Source organism: Motacilla alba, chromosome 1A (genome assembly GCF_015832195.1).
Source record: "Motacilla alba alba isolate MOTALB_02 chromosome 1A, Motacilla_alba_V1.0_pri, whole genome shotgun sequence".
Classification (NCBI taxonomy): Eukaryota; Metazoa; Chordata; class Aves; order Passeriformes; family Motacillidae; genus Motacilla; species Motacilla alba.
The window spans coordinates 1,671,306-1,695,150 of NC_052031.1; the positions used below are offsets into that span (position 1 = coordinate 1,671,306).

The 23,845-nt window shown below is 37.8% G+C and overlaps 1 protein-coding gene across 1 annotated transcript in view; it reads right to left on the bottom strand.

Moving 5' to 3' along the window:
* LOC119708269 (leucine-rich repeat and guanylate kinase domain-containing protein-like) overlaps positions 1–23,845 on the bottom strand; it is a 51,829-nt gene that overhangs the window by 23,877 nt on the left and 4,107 nt on the right. Inside the window, exons 3-11 of the mRNA XM_038154444.1 lie at positions 22,783–22,864; positions 20,535–20,635; positions 19,446–19,527; positions 17,436–17,560; positions 13,384–13,527; positions 10,449–10,529; positions 9,764–9,850; positions 5,884–5,990; positions 781–900 (exon numbers count right to left, since the gene is read on the bottom strand). Of these exons, the coding sequence (XP_038010372.1) occupies positions 781–900; positions 5,884–5,990; positions 9,764–9,850; positions 10,449–10,529; positions 13,384–13,527; positions 17,436–17,560; positions 19,446–19,527; positions 20,535–20,635; positions 22,783–22,864 (929 nt within the window). The remainder of the gene's footprint in view (positions 1–780; positions 901–5,883; positions 5,991–9,763; positions 9,851–10,448; positions 10,530–13,383; positions 13,528–17,435; positions 17,561–19,445; positions 19,528–20,534; positions 20,636–22,782; positions 22,865–23,845) is intronic.

Sequence of the window (23,845 nt, forward strand, 5' to 3'; positions counted from 1 at the left end):
ATTTTAGTTTGTTTATTTTCTGTTTTGGTTTGTGATTTTTCATTTGTTTATTTTGTTTTCATTTGTTTTCTGGTCTGATTTATGCTTATTTATTTATTTGTTCTGATTTACTTTGTCTGTTTTCTGTTTTGGTTTGTGATTTTGTGTTTTTTTTTATTTTAATTTGTTTGTTTTCTATTCTGTTTGTGTTTAATTGTTAATTTTATTTTAGTTTGTTTATTTTCTGGTTTGCTTTGTGATTTTTCATTTGTTCATTCTAATCTGTTTTCTGTTTTGGTTTCTGGGTTTTATGTTTGTTTTCTATTTTAGTTTTTTAATTTTGATTTTAATTTGTGATTTTCATTTGTTTTTTTTTTTAATTTTCATTTGTTTGTTTTCTATTCTATTTTGGTTTATTTGTTAGTTTTGTTTTAGTTTGTTTTCTGTTTTGGTTTGTGATTTTAATTTGGTTTTTTTTTAATTTTAATTTGTTTGTTTTCTATTCTGTTTGTGTTTATTTGTTAGTTTTATTTTAGTTTGTTTGTTTTCTGGTTTAGTTTATGTTTTCATTTTTTTGTTTCTTTTGTTTTCTGTTTGCTGTTCACCTTCCAAAAGAATTTAATAACTTAAACAGCTTTTCCCTCATTGACTTCAGCACTCAAGCCTTGAGAAGACACAAAACCACCCCAAAATTCTTTGTTTTTTAACTTCTTCACACAAAAAAAACCCCAAACCAAACCAGCACCAATTCCAACCTTGACCCTTTGGTGCTTTTTTTTCAGCTCGGGGAGCAGAACTTACCCAAATCTGAGGAAATTCTTGAATTGTCTGCAGATTTTGAGGGAAAGTTGCCTCCGGCCGCCGGCCACGGGGCCCAGCAACACCAGCATGGGGTAGGGCTCATCAGAGCCAGGCAAAGTGCTGCGAGGAAGGAGCAGAGAGGCCCCAAATCACCATAAAAATCAAATTTCAGCAGCTTTTTAGAAAGCCTTGCAGAGATTTTGTCGTCCCTTCAACTCATCTCACCTTGTAGACGAAAATCGAGGGGCTCTAAGTGTAAAAACGGCACAAAAATCTGCATTAAAGGCTCTTTTTTTTAAAGGAATAATGTTATTTTTGTTCTGATTTGCAGCCTTTTCTAAAGGGCTGGGGTTTGCTGAGGAGTTTTTTCCAGAGGTGGGAATATTTTAATGGAATAATTCCGGAATAAACTCAATCCTACAGATTTTTCCACTCTCCTGCATGACCTCGTTGACTTCCATGTCCAGTGAAGGTGTAAAAATTCCTCAATCAAATAGAAAAAACCCCACTCAGATCCTTCAAACTTTGCTGAACAAACTAAAACCACAGAAAAAGGACCCAAAATGCTGCAAAAATACAGAATTCTCTATTTTCTCCATGCTGAGCTGAGGATTAAAGCCTCAGCTTTTCCACTTCCAGCTGTAAGTGGGAGAATGAAGTCAAATAGAATTTTAAATTAATTTTTAATTTTTTTTTAATTCACCTTTAAATCTCAGGTAGATTTTAAGATTCACTTGGAAGTGTGGCAGGAATAACTGAAATAATTTCAAATGCGGTGGTTTTTAATTGATAAGTAGTTTAAACTGAATTTTAAGTGACAGAAAACTGCCTCCGAGTCCGTTTAATGGGATTTTAAACAGGTGAACAAAGTCACTTGAAAAGAGAATATATGAAAATGAAAATTAATAAAAGAAAATAATATGGGAAAATGAAAATATAAGAAGATAATATGAGAAAATGAAAATATAAGAAGATAATATGAGAAAATGAAAATATAAGAAGATAATATAAGAAAATAATATGCAAAAATATAAGAAAATATAATATATTTATATTTAATAATATATTTATAAAATAGAATATATTTATTTTAGCATCCCTCTCACAAATAATTCATTCTTTAAGAAAAAAGGACAATATTCCAATATAAGCAAGGAGGAAAAAAATTCCCAAAATCATGGCTTTACTCCTATTTTAGGAGCAGCAAAGCTGCTCTGTTCCCCAGCAGGATATACGGAGATAATTAGCACAAAAAGCTGATTAGCACAATTCGTTAAAATCCTGCAGAAGGTAAAAAATACACTTTAAAAATTCATTCTGAAATAACCATTTCAAAGGTGGGAAAAAGCTGAAGCGAGTAAGGGTCCAAAATTGATCAGGATGTTGCAGAAAGGTTTTTTTTATTGTTGTTGTTGTTGTTTTTTTTCTGTCTCAAGTTCATTCTTTTTGTGAATATTCCTGGCAAGGCAGGGCTGGGAAAACAGAACTTTGATTTTCCACATAAAATCCTGGAATGGGGTGGGTTGGATGGGAATTTAAAGCCCATCTCATTCCAAACCTCCCCAACATTTTCCACCACCCCAGGGGGCTCTGAGCTCCATCCAGCCCAGCCTTGCACACTTCCAGGGATGGGAATTTTTTGGGAATCCTGTGACAGGGCCTCCCCAGTCCTTAAAATAGAGATTTTTTTTTTCCTTCTCCCTACACAGGACATGTTCCAGGCTTGGAAAATGCAGAATTCCTCTGGCATCTTTCCTTCTACGAGGAAATGTTACACCCAATAAATCATCCCTTGATGAGATCACACTCAAAATTCAAATTCTCTTCAATCAATTCCCAATTTCCCTCTGTCCTCAGATTCCTGGGATTTAGGACTTCATCGGGAGAACATTTCCATCATCCTGTCCTTCAACACATTGAGAACTCTTTGGTTCTCAACACTGAAAGTTTGAGGTTCCTACAGCTTGGAAGAAGATTCTGGAAGGGTTTTGGGCTCATAATTCCAATTTCTTTGTCTTTCTGGGCACTGCTGTGAAAGATTAATAAATTTTAAGGCAAAAGGGATTACTTTGATGATCTAAGTCATCAACCCACTTGGAATTCCCAGAGTTGGTTCCTGTTCCAGGCTTGGAAAATGCAGAATTCCTCTGGCATCTCTCCTTCTACAAGGAAATGTTACACCCAATAAATCATCCTTTGATGAGATCACGCTCAAAATTCAAATTCTCTTCAATCAATTCCCAATTTCCCCCGTCCTCAGATTCCTGGGATTTAGGATTTCATCAGGAGAACATTTCCATCACCCTGTCCTTCAACACATTGAGAACTCTTTGGTTCTCAACACTAAAGTTTGAGGTTCCTACAGCTTGGAAGAAGATTCTGGAAGGGTTTTGGGTTCATAATTCAAATTTCTTTGTGGGCACTGCTGTGAAAGATTAATAAGTTTTAAGACCAAAAGGGATTATTTTGATGATCTGAACCATCCTCCCCTCATTCTACTTGGAATTCCCCAAGTTAGCTCCTGCTTCAGGCTTGGAAAATGCAGAATTCCTCTGGCATCTTTCCTTCTACGAGGAAATGTTACACGTCAATAATGTCCCAATGAATCATCACTCCACAAAATCATGCTCAAAATTCAAATTCTCAATTTCAATAAATTCCTAATTTCCTCTGTCCTCAGATTCCTGGGATTTAGGATTTCATCGGGAGAACATTTCCATCAACCCTGTCCTTCAACACATTGAGAACTCTTTGGTTCTCAACACTGAAAGTTTGGGGGTTCCTACAGCTTGGAAGAAGATTCTGGAAGAGTTTTGGGCTCATAATGCAAATTTCTTTGTCTCTGTGGGCACTGCTGTGAAAGATTAATAAGTTTTAAGACCAAAAGGGATTACTTTGATGATCTAAGTCATCATTCCACTTGGAATTCCCAAGTTGGTTCCTGTTCCAGGCTTGGAAAATGCAGAATTCCTCTGGCATCTCTCCTTCTACAAGGAAATGTTACACCCAATAAATCATCCTTTGATGAGATCACGCTCAAAATTCAAATTCTCTTCAATCAATTCCCAATTTCCCTCGTCCTCAGATTCCTGGGATTTAGGATTTCATCAGGAGAACATTTCCATCACCCTGTCCTTCAACACATTGAGAACTCTTTGTTCTCAACACTAAAGTTTGAGGTTCCTACAGCTTGGAAGAAGATTCTGGAAGAGTTTTGGGCTCATAATTCCAATTTATTTGTCTTTGTGGGCACTGCTGTGAATGATTAGTAAGTTTTAAGACCAAAAGGGATTATTTTGATGATCTGAACCATCCTCCCCTCATCCCACTTGGAATTCCCTGAGTTCCTGTTTCCAGCCCGATACCTGCAGTTCCATGAGATCATATCTGAATTAAAAACCTTCCAGTTGTGGAGAACTCTTGGCAAATTGTTCCAATGATGAATTATTTTAATTGTCAAAAAGAATCATGATCTGAATGGGTTCCCCCTCAACAGCCAGGTACCAAAAATCATCCTGTCCTGGCTCGACAGACTGGAAATTAATTTAAATTTCTGCTCCCCATGTCACTGTTGTCACTCTGAGCAACATTTTCAAATGTCACCTGCATCTCTAGAAGGGGAAAATACCCATAATATTCACTGGTGTGTTACCACAGAATTACAGATAAAATCACAAATTGAGAGAGAGAAGAAAATAATAGGAAATTCAATGTTTTTTGTGCCTGCAGGACAGGCAAGAATAAAAGTTTTTGCTTTGTTTTCAGGTTTGATTTGCAATAATAAAGATATCACTAATTATTACAATTAATTGTAAACTGATGGAGAAAGAGAGATGCAAATGAAGTCCCCCCCAATCTGGTTCCAAAAAGCATTTTAGGGTGGAAAGGGCAATAATCATTAGGAAGATTTCGTTAATGACTCTGGGGTGCTTTCCAGCTGAGCATGAGCCAACATTGGAGGCATCAGTAACAATTTTTGGGGCTGGGCTGATGTTTTTGTGTTTGTGTGCACAATTCCTGTGGCAGAAGGCAGAATTCCTTCTTTCCATCAATCCAAAATCCACTAAGCAAATATTTAAACACAGCCCTGGAAAAAAAAAAAAAATCTGTGCCTTTAGGGTTTGGTTTTTTTTTTTTTAAAGAAGAAAAATAAGCCAATTTTGTGGGTTTGTTTTAAGAAATCTCCATCCTTGCAAAAATAAATATATCTTTGGGATTTTGGGAAGGCTCCTGTTTGTTGTGGATGATCCCAGAAAACAGAGTCACGGTAAAAATACAAATTCCTGAGTTACTAAATCCTGGATTTTTCCACCAGGTTACTCAGTTGTGAATTGATTCAGCACCAAAACGGAGCGTGGGGCACAAAGGTTGATCTCAGTGCCCGCTGCAACCAAAATAACAGCAACAACAACAATAATAATAATAACAATAAAAATAATAATACACCTATATTTATAGTGGATTACATCAAATTATGTGGGAGAATTTTCCAAGAATTCCTCAAGTATCGCAACAAAGCGGCAGAGCAGCAAAAAATTCCATTTTTTCAGAGGAAAAACAAGGCTGGGAGAAGTCACCTGGGAATGGTGAGCCTGGAAAAAGAGCATCCCCCTGCCTCTCCCTTCCATGCTTTTCATGGAATCATCTCCTCCCTCCAGTAAATTTCCCCTTTAGAACACAAAATGTGCCCCAAAACCCCCAAATAAAATCATTTCATCCCAAGAGGATGCCAGCAGTGGGGAGGGAAGGCGTCGGCAGGAGGGGAAGGAGAAGTTTTGCAGCTCTCTGCTGCCTCCAGGGATTTTTCCAGTGCCTTTGGGCAAGGGGAGGAATTCTGCATCTCTCATTTGTGGTGCAAGTGCCCATCTGCTCCAACAGATTGAGGAACGGGAGTGGAGCTGTGGAGACAATCTGTCTCAGACTTCAGAGGTGAACAAAGAGCTTCGTTTCGTCATCAATTCGAACCAAATCAGATTTGCCTCGTCTCCAGGCTGCTGGCAGAATCCTGCAAGAGCTCTCCTCGGGAAAATTGTCCCTCTGAATGTGACAAAATCCTGCTTTACTTGAGTGCCACCGTCAGGAGCAGCTGTGAAACGAACTCACCTGCTCAGGACTCCCTGGGGCTGCTGAAGGTTGTAGAAAAGCTGAGTCCTGTGATCTTCGGCAGCCACAACTTCAGGAGGAGGATCCTTACTATTCACAGCGGCCACCTGGTCCCAAAATTTAGGGAGGGGGGAGAAGGAAGGAGAGGAGTGATGGAATTGTTTCCAGGTGCAAAACTCTTGGCTGATCACCGGGAATAAGGATGGCTTTGTGCGCCTGAGGGTCAGGATTTGTGCTGGGCTTGGCTGGGATTTTCCCTGGGGATTAAAGGATGATTTGAGGGATGGATGGAGGGAGGGAGGGATGATGGATGGAGGAATGGATGGAGGAATGGACGGAAGGATGGAGGGAGGGATGGATGATGGAGGGATGGATGATGGAGGGATGGATGATGGATGGATGGTTGGATGGATGATGGATGGAGGGAGGGATGGAGGGATGGATGATGGATGGATGATGGAGGGATGGATGATGGAGGGATGGATGATGGAGGGATGGATGATGGAGGGATGGATGATGGATGGAGGATGGATGATGGATGGATGGAAGGATGATGGATGGATGGATGGATGAATGATGGATGAATGATGGATGGATGGATGGCAGCCAGACACAGCTCACCATCTTTAATGTAGTCAACCTTTTCCCCGAAGAAAACAGGATGCCACATAGGATGCAAAAGCAGGTTTTAATTATCCATTAATTTGCATCCTCTCAGTGCTGGTGGAAGGGGCCAAACTCAAAGCCCTGGGGACTGAAGCCACTCCTTTATCACAGGATGGGCATTACCAACGTGAGCAAACTCCTGACAAGGCATTCCTGTCATTCCTGGGAGGGAGAGCACTCAGACTCCAAGGATACCCTCCAGCCATCCTGCTGAAAGCTCTGCTGACCACTAATGAGCCGTGGATTTGGGGGTTATTAAGGCCACACACTCAGAAATTAAGGTCGAGGACAACTGAGGCAATTCCAGTGGGACACGAGACATAAAATTCCCACAGTGAGACCAATCAGCCTTTGGATTAATCAAGAGGAGGTTGGAACGAGCTGGGATGGTGGGAGGTGTCCCTGCTCATGGCAGGGGTGGGACTGGATGGGCTTTGAGGCACTTTCCAAGCCAAACCGTCCTGGATTCTGTGAGAATTTCCCCAGGGAAATAATTGGTGGATTCACCAACTGCTGGATTCCCCAGTGCTGGTCACTTTTAGGATTTGGCTGGGCTATTTTGGATTGCCTGTGCTTTTCCCAAGCAAAGTTGGACCAGACAACCCATGCCAGGATGATCCATTTCCAGCCTGGAATGCCCTGGCTGGAAACACTCAGTGCTCAGAGCTCCACGTGCCCATATTCAGGGGGAAATAATTTAATTTTAGCTCTAATTTGGCTTTTGCTCTGAATTAGTGGCTGGGATCCTGGGGCACATCAGCTGGTCAAGGGTATCCTAAAGGAAGGATTATTATTATTAATGTTAATATTATTGCAAGACTGTTCCACAGTGAGAACCAAACGTGGTGAGTCGGACAAGCAGGAATTCCAAACTCCACTCCTGATCTAACCCACGTTCCTGGACATCCATTTTGTGTTAGTGTGACACAGAGCTGCTGCCTCCAAATTCAATTTGCCAAGGGAATTCTTGAGGTCCCTTTGAGGTCCCTTCCAAGCCAAGCCATTCTGGATTCTGTGAGAATTTCCCCAGGGAAATAATTGGTGGATTCACCAACTGCTGGATTCCCCAGTGCCGGTCACTTTTAGGATTTGGCTGGGCCATTTTGGATTGCCTGTGCTTTTCCCAAGCAAAGTTGGACCAGACAATCCATGCCAGGATGATCCATTTCCAGCCTGGAATGTCCTGGCTGGAAACACTCAGTGCTCAGAGCTCCACGTGCCCATATTCAGGAGGAGAGCAGGAGGAGGGGAAAAATAAATAATTAAATAAATGAAATTTAAAAATCAAAATTAAAACCTAATTTTAGCTCTAATTTGGCTTTTGCTCTGAATTAGTGGCTGGGATCCTGGGGCACATCGGCTGGTCAAGGGTATCCTAAAGGAAGGATTATTATTATTAATGTTAATATTATTGCAAGACTGTTCCACAGTGAGAACCAAACGTGGTGAGTCGGACAAGCAGGAATTCCAAACTCCACTCCTGATCTAACCCACGTTCCTGGACATCCATTTTGTGTTAGTGTGACACAGAGCTGCTGCCTCCAAATTCAATTTGCCGAGGGAATTCTTGAGGTCCCTTTGAGGTCCCTTCCAAGCCAAGCCATTCTGGATTCTGTGAGAATTTCCCCAGGGAAATAATTGGTGGATTCACCAACTGCTGGATTCCCCAGTGCCGATCACTTTTAGGATTTGGCTGGGCCATTTTGGATTGCCTGTGCTTTTCCCAAGCAAGGTTGGACCAGACAATCCATGCCAGGATGATCCATTTCCAGCCTGGAATGCCCTGGCTGGAAACACTCAGTGCTCAGAGCTCCACGTGCCCATATTCAGGGGGAAATAATTTAATTTTAGCTCTAATTTGGCTTTTGCTCTGAATTAGTGGCTGGGATCCTGGGGCACATTGGCTGGTCAGGGGTATCCTAAAGGAAGGATTATTATTATTAATGTTAATATTATTGCAAGACTGTTCCACAGTGAGAACTAAACGTGGTGAGTCGGACAAGCAGGAATTTCACTTCCAAACTCCACTCCTGATCTAACCCACGTTCCTGGACATCCATTTTGTGTTAGTGCGACACAGAGCTGCTGCCTCCAAATTCAGTTTGCCGAGGGAATTCTTGAGGCTAGAGGAGGCATCCTACAATAACATGAGGAGAGGATTTTGTGGAGCAACTTTTGTCACTCAGAAATTAAATTCTGGTCTAAATCAGTCACTCAGGGTTACTTTTACAGTCCATAGAAAGGAAAAAAATTTCATCAATATATTCAAAATGATATCGAGAGGAAAACAGGCTGGCACATAGGACAAAGAATGAGATCAACATTTTGGGTAAATAACACCCTGGTGTCATCATCTGTCTGCTCAGGATGGAGAGAGCCTAGCACTGAACAAGAACCCAAACATTTTTACAGATAAAGTTGGGAGTGATGGATTTCCTGAAGGGGTCATTTAAAAAGGATAATTCCCTGAATTCCAGCAGTTCCAGCATGGCTTGGGCTCATTGGGAAGGCTCCTGATTTTGTGGATGATCCCAGAAAACAGAGTCACAATAAAAATACAAATTTCTGAGTTATTAAATCGTGGATTTTTCCATCAGGTCACTCAGTAATTAATTGATTCAGCACCAAAATGGGGTGTGGGGTACAAAGGTTGATCTCAGTGCCTGCTGCAGCCAAAATAATAGTAATAGTAATAATAATAATAGTAATAATAATAATAATAATAATAATAACTATAATATTAACAATAATAATAACAATAATAATGATGAACAATAACAATAATGATAATTATCCACATATATTTATAGTGTATTCCACCAGATCATGTGGAAGAATTTTCCAAGAATTCCTCAAATATCACAACACAGCTGCAGAGCAGCAAAAAAATTTCGTTTTTCAGAGGAGAAACTGGGAGAAGTCACCTGGGAATGGTGAGACTGGAAAAAGAGCATGCACCTGCCTCTCCCTTCCAGGCTTTTCATGGAATCGTCCCCTCCTTCCAGTAAAACACAGAAATTTCCCTTTATAAAAACACAAAATGTGCCCCAAACAGCACCAAATTCCAGGTCAGGCACCACAGCAGGGAAAGGTTTCCAATCCTACAGAATTTCTGTCCCGCAGGATTTTGGGGGAGGAGGTTTGCTACAACTGCAAGCCTGGATTTTGTATGATTTATTTAGAAAACTTCCAGAATGAAATGATGTTTGCTTACCTTTTCTTCCACTGAGACCTTTTTGAGATCCAGATCTGTGACTTGGAGCAACATGAAAATCGCCGAGAGCCAATACTCATCTTTCTCCTGAGGGGAAAAAGTTTCCATTTTGACAAAAAAAAAAATTACTTAATTTCATCCAACCAACATTGAATCCAAATCAGCTAAAATTAAATTTGCCTTCATACATTGCAAAAGAAAAGGTTTTTTTTACCCCTGGAGGGTGTCAAGACACTGCCCAAACTGACCCTTGACAACTGCAGCAAGAGCTGAGCTGTTCAAAAGTTTGTAACCACAATATTCAAAAGGCCAAAATTGGAATTTAAAAATGGAAAGGGATTTGATCAGACTTTGCTTAGGAGAAGGAAAAACCTTTCCGATCATGGAAAATCAGGAACAGTCTATTTCAGGTCCTTTTCCCTGCTAGTTTTATTGTGTGCCACGACAGACCAGCCTCGTAAAAGCCAATAAAAACCTGGCAATCACAAGAAAAAATTAACAACTCTTAATATTTTGTTTTCTTTTTGGCGTTGGGAATGACTGTAAAATTCACACGAAATTTAGAAATCACAAGGGTTGGGATAGAATTCAGGAGAAATGACCTGCCCACTTCTAGAGACAGAAACTGAGGCTAAAAGGATTCAAACCAACAGGTTTAGGTTCTCATTTTTCGGTTCTTTCTTACCTGTAGAGGGTTTTTTAGAAGATTTAAATCCCTGAGGAGAGGCAGATCTTCAATCCATTGAAGCTCACTCAGCTCAGCCACCTGAGCAGGGACAGAAACAGAGCATAAATCAGCAGCAACAGAATCCAGGAGAACCAGGCAGGGAAAATGAAATATTTTAATGCCTGCTCTTCAAGTCTGAGCATTAAAAAAAAATCATTCTAAATCACAAAAGGGGTTTACATGTTAACTGCACTCAACGAGGCACTTCCAGGCACAAAAGGAGATGACTTGGCTTTTAGCTGGAGCAGCAGGATAATCCACACAGCAATTTCCAAGCACCTGCATTTTTCCAGTTCTTTCAAATGTCAAGCCCTAACACATTTGGCTTTTTATGTGCTGATGTTATTGCTTGAGTGAGGCAATTCTGCAGTTAAATTCATGCTCTGGCTGGGTAGTTTTGTTTTTTTTTTTTAAAAAATCCTTTTAAGAGTTTCTTTTCACAGAAGTTCAAGTTCATCCTACAGAACTTGGTTAAAGAAGGACCAGGGTTTTTGTCCTTGGACGTGTCCAGAGGGATAAATCAGGGAATCCAGAGGGTCCAGCCTATTTGGGGTCTCAGCTGTGCACAAAGGAAAGCTGGGCACTCAGTTACTGGGGTTAATCAAGGTTTGTGTGGCTCAAAGCAACCTGGTTTTCTGCTGAATATGGAATCAGGGAATCACTGTGGAATGGGTTGGGTTGGAAGGACCTTCAAACCCATCCGGTGCCACGGGCAGGGACATCTCCCAGTGTCCCAGTGTCCAGCCTGGCCTGGGACACTTCCAGGGATCCAGAGGCAGCCCCAGCTGCTCTGGCAATTCCAGCCAGGCAGGAATTCCATCCCCAAATCCAATCCAAATCTCCTTTAGTGTAGAACCCTTTTCTCCTGTCTGTGTTTTTCCATGTGAAAAGCCTCTCTCCATCTCTTTCACAGCCCCTTTTAAATCCTGAACCTAAAACCTCCAGATTCTCCCTAATTCACCCTCAATCCTTTTAAAGTGCCTAAAAATGTAAACCTCAACCCCAGCCTGCTCTAAACTCACTTTGAGACAATAATAACCCCACCCAGGACAGTTTTGATGAAGTTAAATGTGATTTGAGAGAATTTTTTTAATAAATCCCAGAATTCCAGCCATCAACAGTTGGAAAATCACTGAATGTTTCCAAGGGACACATTTGCAGCTGAACCTGTTGTGCCCATTTTGTAAAAAAATCAAGAATTTAAGATCATTCTGAGTGGTTGTGAGCTGAAGTAACTCCCTGTGTTAATTAATTAAAACTCCCCTTTAAATTATTCTTCAGAAGGCAACTTTCAAAAAAAAAAATTCAAAAAACTCATTGAACAGTTTCAATGACATCATTCAAAGAGGAAAGTTTTGATGAGGTAAAATCAAGGGTGTTTATGTGCTGTAAAGAACAGTGGAAAATAAATAAGGCACTGGAAGTGGGGTTATTAACGTTAATAACAAGCACACCATTAGAGAGTTTCCTGTCTGCTGCAATTGAGGCACCTTTAAATGTCAACCTGAACACAGGCAGAAAAAAGAATGCTCAGTGACTTGAATTAAATCCACTTGCAAGGAGAGAAAAATGACAGAAAATGTTCCGCTGCTGCTTTATATTTTTTGTTTTCTTAGATTATCTTTTTTTTTTCACACGTCTTTGATGTCAAAGTGATTCATGAATTGATTTTTTTTTTTCAGTTAAGGATGCTGGCAGATCAATATCAAAATTATTGTGGATATTTGGCTTGGCATTCAAAATTCCAAAGAGTTGGATGGTGCCATTGTATTTGCAGTACAGAAAATTATGCTGCATAACAAAATCCACTTTTTAACAGAGTTCTTGCAGTTCTGCTTTGCAGGGAGTTTCCAGCTGAGAGCTCAGAAGAATCTGTGGTCATAAAATTGGGCTGAGAGGAATTAACAACCCCGCCTGAGGGCTGGCAGCAGCAGAGCTGTGGTGTCAGTAAAGATCTTCTGGAATAGTCCAGGTGGAAAAGCTGCAGACTCATCCCTGCCTGACCCACCAGGGGAGCACTGCAAATTCCCAGGGTGTGAGAGCACCAAAGTGGGACCTGAGAGAAGAGAAAGCCACCTCAGATTGAAATAAAAGTGAGAGGAATCAACTTCACCTGAGTGAAGAGAAAGCCACCTCAGATGTGAAATAAGGGTGAGAGGACACCAGGAATCAACTTCACCTGAGAGAAGGGAAAGCCACCTCAGATGTGGAATGAGGGTGAGAGGAATCAACTTCACCTGGGTGAAGAGAAAGCCACCTCAGATGTGAAATAAGGGTGAGAGGAATCAGCTTCACCTGAGAGAAGAGAAAGCCACCTCAGATGTGAAATAAGGGTGAGATGTGAAACAAGGGTGAGAGGACACCAGGAATCAACTTCACCTGAGTGAAAAGAAAACCACCTCAGATGTGGAATGAGGGTGAGAGGAATCAACTTCACCTGGGTGAAGAGAAAGCCACCTCAGATGTGAAATAAGGGTGAGAAGACACCAGGAATCAGCTTCACCTGAGTGAAGAGAAAGCCACCTCAGATGTGAAACAAGGGTGAGAGGAATCAACTTCACCTGAGAGAAGAGAAAGCCACCTCAGATGTGAAACAAGGCTGAGAGGACACCAGGAATCATCTTCACCTGAGAGAAGAGAAAGCCACCTCAGATGTGAAATAAGGGTGAGAAGAATCAACTTCACCTGAGTGAAGAGAAAGCCACCTCAGATGTGAAGTAAGGGTGAGAGGACACCAGGAATCAACATGGGAAACGCCAAAAGGAAAGATCTCAGCTTTTCTAATATTCACTTCTTGCACTGCTGGAAGATTTTTTGGAGCCCTTCAAGGAATGGAGTGTTAAAAAATGAAAATATTCTGTGCTGTCAGAAGAAGCCGAGCTCAGTCTGGTACCTGGTTATCCTCCAGGTTGATCACCTCCAGCAGGTCGTGCTCCTCCAAGCCTTGCAGACTGTTTATTTTATTGTTGGACAGATCCAGCCTCTGCAGATTTTTCAAGCTCTTCAGCCCATTCACCTTCTCAATCTGGTTAAAGCTCTAGGAAAAAAAATGAAAGCAGAGAAACAGCAAATAAACCTCTATGAAAAACAACATTTCTGAGGGGGAAAAGGAGTTATTTGTTGGATTTGAGGACTTTTTGTCATGGATAATCCAGTAAAAAATAGGCCTTTATGTATTAGCCTCATGCACATCCTGATATGTCACATTCCTGCTCATGGAAAAAAGGAATCAGCTCTCTCCTGATTAGTTTATCTCCAACTCACCTTGAAGGAACAACAGCAATAAAAAAGAGCTCTAACATTTTTTAAAAGCTGCTACTGGCCCAAGAAAACGCTTGTCACCATCCAGCTCAAAATTTAGAACGCAGAGATGCATGGAAAATTATGGAATATATATACATAAATACATTGAATTTCCCTCTGTAATCATGGCTCGATTTACACTTGTGATTGCAGAATAAAAAAGAAAAAATTAAGGTGGGATAGAGAGGAGCCAGGCTGAGGGTTGGGAATGTTCCCCTGGAGAAGGGAAGGCTCCAGGGAGAGCTTCCAGCACATTGCAGGGCCTGCAGGGGCTCCAGGGTCGCTGCAGAGGGACTGGGGACAAGGCCTGCAGGGACAGCACACAGGGAATGGCTGCCAGTGCCAGAGGGCAGCCATGGATGGGATCTTGGCCATGAGGAATTCCTGGCTGGGCTGGAATTGCCAGAGCAGCTGGGGCTGCCCCTGCATCCCTGCAGTGCCCCAGGCCAGGCTGGACACTGGGGCTGGAGCAGCCTGGGACACTGGCAGGTGGCCCTGCCATGGCAGGGGTGGCACTGGGTGACCTCAAAGGTCCCTTCCCACCCAACCCATTCCATGGTTCCATGACTCGCTGATGAGATACCAAAATCTCTCTGGAATACATAAATCCATGTTAATGCACATCAAGTGAAGGCTCCATTTACTGTCAGTGACAGCACAGAAATGTTTCAAAAATAATAATTAAAAAGAGCCCAATTTTCCTGTAAATTCTTCCAGACTTTCCCACACAAAACACCCCAAATTTCTGAGAACCAACCCTCAGAGTTTATTCAAACAAGGCCCTGGTTTCTCACTGGTTTCATTCCTCAGGGCCTCACAAATCCAACTCATTTCTGCCACAAACTCCAAGCAGGGAGAACAATTCCATGCTCATCCCTGTCCCACACATTCCCAGATGGCCTCTCCACAGGATTCTTCCTCCAGAACCTTGCAAATTTCATTTTTCCGAATTTTCCTTTTTTCCAAATTTTCATTTTTCTTTTCCAAATTTTCTTTTTTCCAAATTTTCCTTTTTTTTCCAAATTTTCCTTTTTTTTTTCCAAATTTTCCTTTTTCTTTTCCAAATTTTCCTTTTTCTTCCAAATTTTCCTTTTTTTTTTCCAAATTTTCCTTTTTCTTTTCCAAATTTTCCTTTTTCTTCCAAATTTTCCTTTTTTTTTCCAAATTTTCCTTTTTTTTTCCAAATTTTCCTTTTTTTTTTTCCAAATTTTCCTTTTTTTTTCCCAAATTTTCCTTTTTTTTTCCCAAATTTTCCTTTTTTTTCCCAAATTTTCCTTTTTTTTTCCCAAATTTTCCTTTTTTTCCCCAAATTTTCCTTTTTTTTTCCCAAATTTTCCTTTTTTTTTCCAAATTTTCCTTTTTTTTCCCCAAATTTTCCTTTTTTTTTCCCAAATTTTCCTTTTTTCCAAATTTTCCTTTTTTCCATCAGCCTCACCTTGTGCTAGAAGCTTGGAAGCCTCATCTCCTATTAATAAATATTTAGGAAATGTTGAAATAAATAAGCCAGCTGACTCTAATGTTAATCCAGTTGTCTGTCCTTGGCATTTTTCCTGACTTTTAAATGTTTCATTAGGTTATTATTAGCATGGAGGCTTCGTTAGATCTCTGGTTAATTTGGCACAGCTCGGAGCTGGAATTGCAAAATGCTGAGCCACAGAAAATTCTGTGGAAAAAAGAGATTTGGGGGAGGAACACTCAAAAACTTCAGAACTTTCTGCTCTTTTTAACCTAAAGAGCTCAAGGGGAAATGGGAGAGAAAGCTGAATCACTGGGAAGAGAGGGGATAGTAATAATAATAATAATAATAATAATAATAATAATAATAAAAGTAAACGTTATAAATATAATTATAATATTAACATAAATATAAATATTTTTCACTTTTATTACAAAGTAAAAGCTGTTTAAAAGCAGCCTGTTGCTTTTGGAGCCGCTGGATTGCATTAAAAAGAGGTTTGGGTTGTGTTTCTGGGCAAGATTTGTGTGATTAATTTAAAAACATATAGTGCAGGTATTTCTGATCATTTGTTATGTGATTATTGTCATAATGATTATATTTTAAAAATAATTATAATATAATAATACACATTAAATATATAATGTATAATGTGCAGTATAAATAATTTATAATATATATTTTATATATATTATATATTACATTCAATACATTATATTATATATCATATGTTATATATAGTATATATTTCATATATATTATATGCACTATATAAAAATATTTTCTTTTAAAATATATCGTGTATAATATAAAAGCTATAAACTATTATAATATATGATATATTACATATGACATATTATCTATATTATACATATGATATATATGATGTATGTTATGAATATCATGTATATCATGTATTATATATTTTATATATTTTCTATATTATATATATTATATGCATTATATATAAATTATTTCGTTGATAAAATACATAGTGTATAATACCATAATTATAAAATAATACATAGTATATATTACATATGAGATATATGAGATATATTATGTATATTATGTATTATACATTTTCTATATTATATATTTTCTATGTTATATATATAATATGCATTATATAAAATATTTTATTTATAAAATACATAGTGTATAATAAAAATTATAAAATATTATAATACATATTATATATTACATGTGACATATGACATATTCTGTATATTCTGTATTATATATTCACATACTATATATATCATATGCAGCATACATAAAATATTTTATTTATGAAATATATAGTGCATAATAGAAAATATATAAAATACTATGTTACATATTATCTGTGACATGTATATATGATCTATTATATATGATACAATATAAAATAATACGTAATATTAAATATATAATATAAAATAATATAGAATATGAAATATATCATCTAGAATAACAGAATATTAAATATATTGTTTAAAATAACATAGAATATTAACTATATAATATAAAATAATATAGAATGTTAAATCTATCTTATACAATAACATAGAATATTAAATATATAATAGAAATAATATAAAATATTAAATATATAATCTACAATAACATATAATATCAAATATATAATATAAATATATAGAATTTTAAATATATCATATACAATAACATTTAATATTAGATATGTAATATAAAGATATTGAATAAAAATATATAATCTACAATAACATATAATATTAAATATATAATAAAATAATATAGAATATTAAATATATAATATATATTTAGAATAACATAATATTAAATATATAATAAAATAGTATATGATATTAAATATATCCTATAAAATATTATAGAATATTAAATCTATAATTCAGAATAATATAGAATATTAAATCTATAATATACAATAACATAGAGTATCAAATATATAATATAAAATAATGTAGAATATTAAATATATAATATGAAATAATATAGATTATTAAATATATCATATACAATAATAAATAAATTAAATTTATAATATATAATAATATATATATAATGTAGAAATATTATCTTTATTATATTCATACTTATTCTGCTGTATTTATTATTTGTTGTTCGATATTTATTATTCCTACCCAGGCGCTGATCTCTGGGTGAGAGGCAGCAGGAAAAGCAGCAGGACCAACGTTCCTTACCAGGTCGAGGATTCGGATGGGCAGGTTCTGCAGACCCCTGATGGCCCGGAGCCTGTTGTGTGACAGTCCCAGCTGGCTCAGGCTGTGACACTCCTCCAGCCCCCTGATCTCCTCGATCTCATTGTCTGCGCGCAGCTCTCAGGAAAAACAGGGAGCCCAACGCAAAAGCCGAGCAGAAATCCCGGGATCAATTACGTAATTAGGTGATAAATTAACAAATTGGGTTTATGGGGTGGGAGCTGGACAGGAAAGGATTTATCCTGAAGGGGTTGAAATCCCACTGCTCCTACAGAAATTATTCCAGTTTTTATTCAAGTTGTAATTTTATGGGGTTTTTCCAGTTTAAATTATACCTGGCCATCTGTGCTGAGAGGAGAAAGTGTATTTTAAATTAATATTCCAGTTAAAAACAGCAGTGCAAGTAATTAGAATTAACAGAACTATTGAAATTCCCTCAACAAATTTGACAACAGATCCAGCTCCAGCTCCTCCTGGAACTGGATCAAGTGACAGGAACCTGCCTTGGATCTGTCCTGAGAGGAGAAAGTGTATTTTAAATTAATATTCCAGTTAAAAACAGCAGTGCAAGTAATTAGAATTCCTCTTGGCCAACTTCATGAACAGAATTCCTGAAATTCCCTCAACAAAAAACCTTGGACAACAAATCCAGCTCCAGCGCTCCTCCTGGAACTGGATGGAATGAGAGGAACCTGCCTTGGATCTGTCCTGAGAAGAGAAAAGGTATTTTAAATTAAAATCACAGTTAAAAACAGCAGTGCAAGTAATCAGAATTCCTCTTGGCCAATTTCATTGACAGAACTCCTGAAATTCCCTCAACAAATTTGACAACAAATCCAGCTCCAGCTCCTCCTGGAACTGGATCAAGTGACAGGAACCTGCCTTGGATCTGTGCTGAGAAGAGAAAGTGTATTTTAAATTAAAATCACAGTCAAAAACAGCAGTGCAAGTAATCAGAATTCCTCTCAGCCAACTTCAGCATTGACAGAACTCCTGAAATTCCCCAAAAAAAGAACCTTGGACAACAAATCCAGCTCCAGCTCCTCCTGGAACTGGATGGAACGAGAGGAACCTGCCTTGGATCTGCCCCAAGTCAGGTGAAACTCTGCCCCAGGGCTGTGATTCGTTGCTCACTGGAATTAGGCAAAAGTTTGAATAATAAAAAATTCAATTTTAAGCCACAAGCATCAACGTGAGGCAGCAAATTGCTCAGCAGTGAACAGAAATAAATGCCTCAAAAACATCTCAAAAAAACCTCAGAAAAACTCCTCAACAAAAGCTCAAAAGAAGCGCAACAAAATCTCAAAAATTCTCTTTATTTTCACTCAACAGCCTTGTCCTGCACAATTAGTTGGGTCTAAGATGAACCAAGAAATTCCTTTTTTATTGAAATGTTCCAAGCTGATTCCCTGGTAACATTTGGGATTTGAAAATCCTTCTTTATTATTATTATTATTATTATTATTATTATTATTATTATTATTAACCTCTCTAAGGGACATCTCCCCTTTTCCTGGTAACATTTGGGATTTGAAAATCCTTCTTTATTATTATTATTATTATTATTATTATTATTATTATTATTATTAACCTCTCTAAGGGATATCTCCCCCTTTTCCTGGTAACATTTGGGATTTTAAAATCCTTTTTATTATTATTATTATTATTATTATTATTATTATTATTATTATTATTATTATTATTATTATTATTATTATTTATTACCTCTCTAAGGGACATCTCCACTTGTCCACGATCCAAAAAGGAGTTTTTGTGTTTTTTCTAGCAGGAAAATCCCCCACATTTTTAACTTTGAACCCCATCAATGCTGAAGTAAATGAAGCTCAGTCCCAAAATTACAATTTTCTCTCAGTTCTGAGGACAAACCTGTCACGAAGGGGAAAACACAAAGAAAACTGAAGAAATTGATTTGAAGAAATGGCAAAAAAAAAAAATTCAATTTTCTCCCCTTGAAGCCTCCCCAAAGGATACAATCCAGCAGGAGTTTGGTTAGCGAGTGGTATGCTGATAAATCTTTCATTTTTGGGATTTGATTGTGGGAAAAATCGACTTCCTAAAGGAAAAAGAAAAGAGGAATTTGGGGTTATTTCTGCAGCAGTTGCTCTGTTTGTGCCGCCTTCCCAGCACATGCAGGGGCTCAGGGTGGAAGAGAATAAGAGATGGAAATTAAATAGAAATAAATGGAGAAAAATAGAAATAAAATGCACTTAAATGTAGATGTAAATGTAAATAAAAGACAGACCAAAGATGGAAATGGGAAAAAGGGAAAATGGGAAAGGGAAAAAAGGGAAAATAGGAAAGGGAAAAAAGGGAAAAAAGGGAAAATGGGAAAGGGAAAAAAGGGAAAAAAGGGAAAATGGGAAAGGGAAAAAAGGGAAAAAAAAGAAGGGAAAAAAAGAAGGGGAAAAAAGAAGGGAAAAAAAGAAGGGAAAAAAAGAAGGGAAAAAAAGAAGGGAAAAAAAGAAGGGAAAAAAAGAAGGGAAAAAAAGAAGGGAAAAAAAGAAGGGAAAAAAAGAAGGGAAAAAAAGAAGGGAAAAAAAGAAGGGAAAAAAAGAAGGGAAAAAAGAAGGGAAAAAGGGAAAAAGGGAAAAAAGGGAAAAAAGGGAAAAAAGGGAAAAAAGGGAAAATGGGAAAAAAGGGAAAATGGGAAAAAAGGGAAAATAATGGAAAGGGAAAAAAGGAAAAATGGGAAAGGGAAAAATGGAAAATAATGGAAAGGGAGAAAGAAAAAGAAAAGGGAAAAGGAAAAGGGGAAAAATGGAAAAGGGGAAAAGGGAAAAAGGAAGATGGAAAAGGAGAAATGGGAAAGGAAAAAAGGGAAAAGTGGGAAGAGGGAAAAGTGGGAAGAGGGAAAAGTGGGAAGAGGGAAAAAATGGAAAGGGAAAAAACGGAAAGGGAAAAAACGGAAAGGGAAAAAACGGAAAGGGAAAATGTGAATTGAGGTAAGAAAGAAGAATAAAGAAGGAATAAAAATGGACTTTCGCCTGTGCTCAAATACATCTAACCTAGATTCAGAAAATGGGTTTGAATTGAAAACTTGAATTTTTTCCCCAGACTTACCCTGAGGTTTTTGGGTGCTCTAAAATTGAAAAAGGTGCTCAGTTGGTTTCTGGAAGCATTCAGCTCCACTAAATAAGGCATGTGGCTGACACAGGAGAGATCTGGAAAGGAAACAAAGCGTCGCATCCCGGCCGGAATGCAAAAAACATCCCAGCAAATTCAGGGTCACCTGGGAGCTGCACCTTCAGAAAGTGCTGCCTACAATGCAGAAATCAGATTGAGTAACCCCTGCTCCTACAGGGGAAATAAAGAGGTTTACTGCAGTTCTGATGTTTGCTGAGGATCCCTGTGCTGGGGTTCCTTCTCCCGAGGAGCCGCAGGGCTCAGCTTCAGCTGGGAGCAGTTTGTGCTGTGCTGCTGTGGCTGCAGCCGCTGCTGCCCCGCTCCGGGTGGGATGTTCCTGCTGCCTGCCCGGCGCAGGGGAGCAGCTCTGGGCTCTGCACCCACACAGCTTTGCTATTCACTCCTTTTGGGCTCTGCACTCACAGAACTTTGGTATTCGTTCCTTTTGGGCTCTGCACTCACAGAACTTTGTTATTCGTTCCTTTTGGGACTCTGGACTCACAGAACTTTGTTATTGATTCCTTTGGGGACTCTCTGGACTCACAGAACTTTGTTATTCGTTCCTTTTCGGGCTCTCTGGACTCACAGAACTTTGTTATTCGTTCCTTTTGGGCTCTGGACTCACAGAACTTTGTTATTCGTTCCTTTTGGGACTCTCTGGACTCACAGAACTTTGTTATTCACTCTTTTCCATTCCTGTCTCGCCTTCTGATGAATCTTTCTCTCTGTTCTTTGCAGTACAGTTATAGTGTGGTTTTTTTATATAATATATCTCATGATATAATAAACCAGCCTTCTGAAATGGAGTCAGGATCTCTCCTTCCCTTCACCAAGTCCTGCCTGCCCTGAGCCCAGCGCATCACTTCATAAACCACAAAGAATAAATATCCAAGTTCAGCATTTAATTTTTATGATGGCAGTTGGTTTGTCTTGAAGCAGGAATTTATTTTTATATTTTTAATTAATTTTATATATTACATTTTATATATTATATTTATAATATATATTATATTATATTAGTATTTATATATTCTTAATTAATTTTATATATTATATTATATATGCAATTATATTTCTAATTTACATATTACATTATATATTGTTTTTATATTTTTATATATTTTAAACTTTTATATATTATATAATATATATGCTATTATATTTTAACTTTTATATTATATTACATTATATATTATTTTAATATTTTATATAATTTTAAATATTTTATATATATTTATAATTTATATATTATATATTATTTTTCTATTTTATATATTATATTATATAATAAATGGATAGAAGAAAATATAAAAATACAATACAATAAAATAAAAAGCATAAAGTAAAAAATAATAAAATAAAAAATAAAATCAAATTAAAAATTTAAAATTTAAAGGATAATATTAAAAAATTAAAAGTAAAATAAAGTGGAGAAATTAATTAAAGTAAAAAAATGAAAAATAAATAAATAAAATATGTTAATTGAATTAAAATTTAATTTGGAATTTAAATTTATTTTAGATTTTAAAAAAATTTAAAAATTTAAACTAAATAAATAAAAAATAATTTTAAATTTAAATTTAATTTTAATATAAAAATAAAGTAAAAATTAAAAATACATTAAATAAATTAGATAAATAAATTAACTAAATAAATGAAATTAAAATTTAATTTTTAATTTAAATTTAATTTTAAAATAAAAATAAATAAATAAATAAATAAACAAAATAAAATAAATATAATAAAATAAATAAATTAAATAAACAGAATGAATAAAATCAGAGAAGAAAGGAGCAGCTGGTGGAGTTCATCCCAGTCTCCATTTGGCACCTTGCTAACTGGTAAAAATATCATTTTTTTTTACCTTTTGTCCCCCGTGGCAAACCCTGACAAAGGAGAACTCAAACCGAGCAGAACTGGAACATTCTGCCACCTGCACGTGTCACACCTCCACCCTGACCCCGCCATCTCTGCTGGGACTTCATCTCTGGGTGACCACAGAGCTCGAGCTCCACGCTCTCACTGATAACCATGCGCTGGCCTTTTGAAATTTGGGGGTTTTGGAGGGGATCGAGACCATTCAGATGTCACCCAGGCTCTGTGACACTAAAACTCCGTGGTCCAGAGCGCTTCTCATCTGAAACTGCTTCACCAGCCAGGAATTTGTGGTTCATTTACTCCATACCGTGAATTTTATTGGAGGACAGCTCCATCTTCTGCAGGTGGACGTATCCAGAGAGAATGCTGACGTCACTCAAGTCACGGCCCTGGAAAAAGGAGAGGATTTTAATCAGGATTTTAATAACTGCTTCATAAGCCAGCTCGCCCCGAGTGCCTCCAGCTGCAGCAGGACAAGGTGACATCTACAGAAAGCGATGCTGGAGCAGCCAGAAATGGAGAATGTTAAGGATAAGGGTCAAAATTCATACATTAATTAATGGTATAGTGAATATAATATAGTTATAAGTATAAAATATATTAGAAGTAGATTAATTAATTATAATTTTTTATAAGAATTAAAGAATTTGGGGAACCTTGTCTGGGCATGTTTTAAGGGAAACCAGGGAAAAATGGCCCGGCAAGATTGAGAAACCGGCACACACACACACACACACACCACACAGAAAGACCACATTTACACGTGAAACACAACAGTCACTCAGGGTTTCGAGGGTTTGGTTAAGCAAAGGATTACGCCATCGACAGCACACCTGGCTGCTCACGACCGGAGGGAAGGAGACAACACTATTCAGACTTGTGTGGGAACCCAGGACTCTCCTCTGGGTGCCCTGGATGGCCAGAGCTGCTGGCAGGGGGCTCTGAGACCCTGGCAGCAGCCAAAGACACACGTAGGGTTTTGATCTTAGCCTGTGGAGCAAATTACCAACTCTGTATGAAGAATTACAAGCCACACACACAAGTTTAGATAGCACAGTAGAGATAATCACGAAGTGAAAGGAAGGATTTCTGAGTGCTGTACAGGGGGGTTTTAAGCCTTGTACGCAGGGGTCCAAGTTTTGTACATGGGGGTCAGGGATTCTAAGATGGAGGGATTTGGGTGTGCCCTGTCCTCTTCCTTTCTCCTTCCCAGCCTCCATGTCTTTGGTGGTGTTGGCACTCACAGATTGGTTTAGAGTAGAAAGTCACCATTCAATGTAGATAGTAGGCATTGGGGGAAAGGTATAAACATGTAACAGGTAATGTGTGATATAAAAGATGGCAGCAGCCCCTGGGAGGGCAGTGTGCCT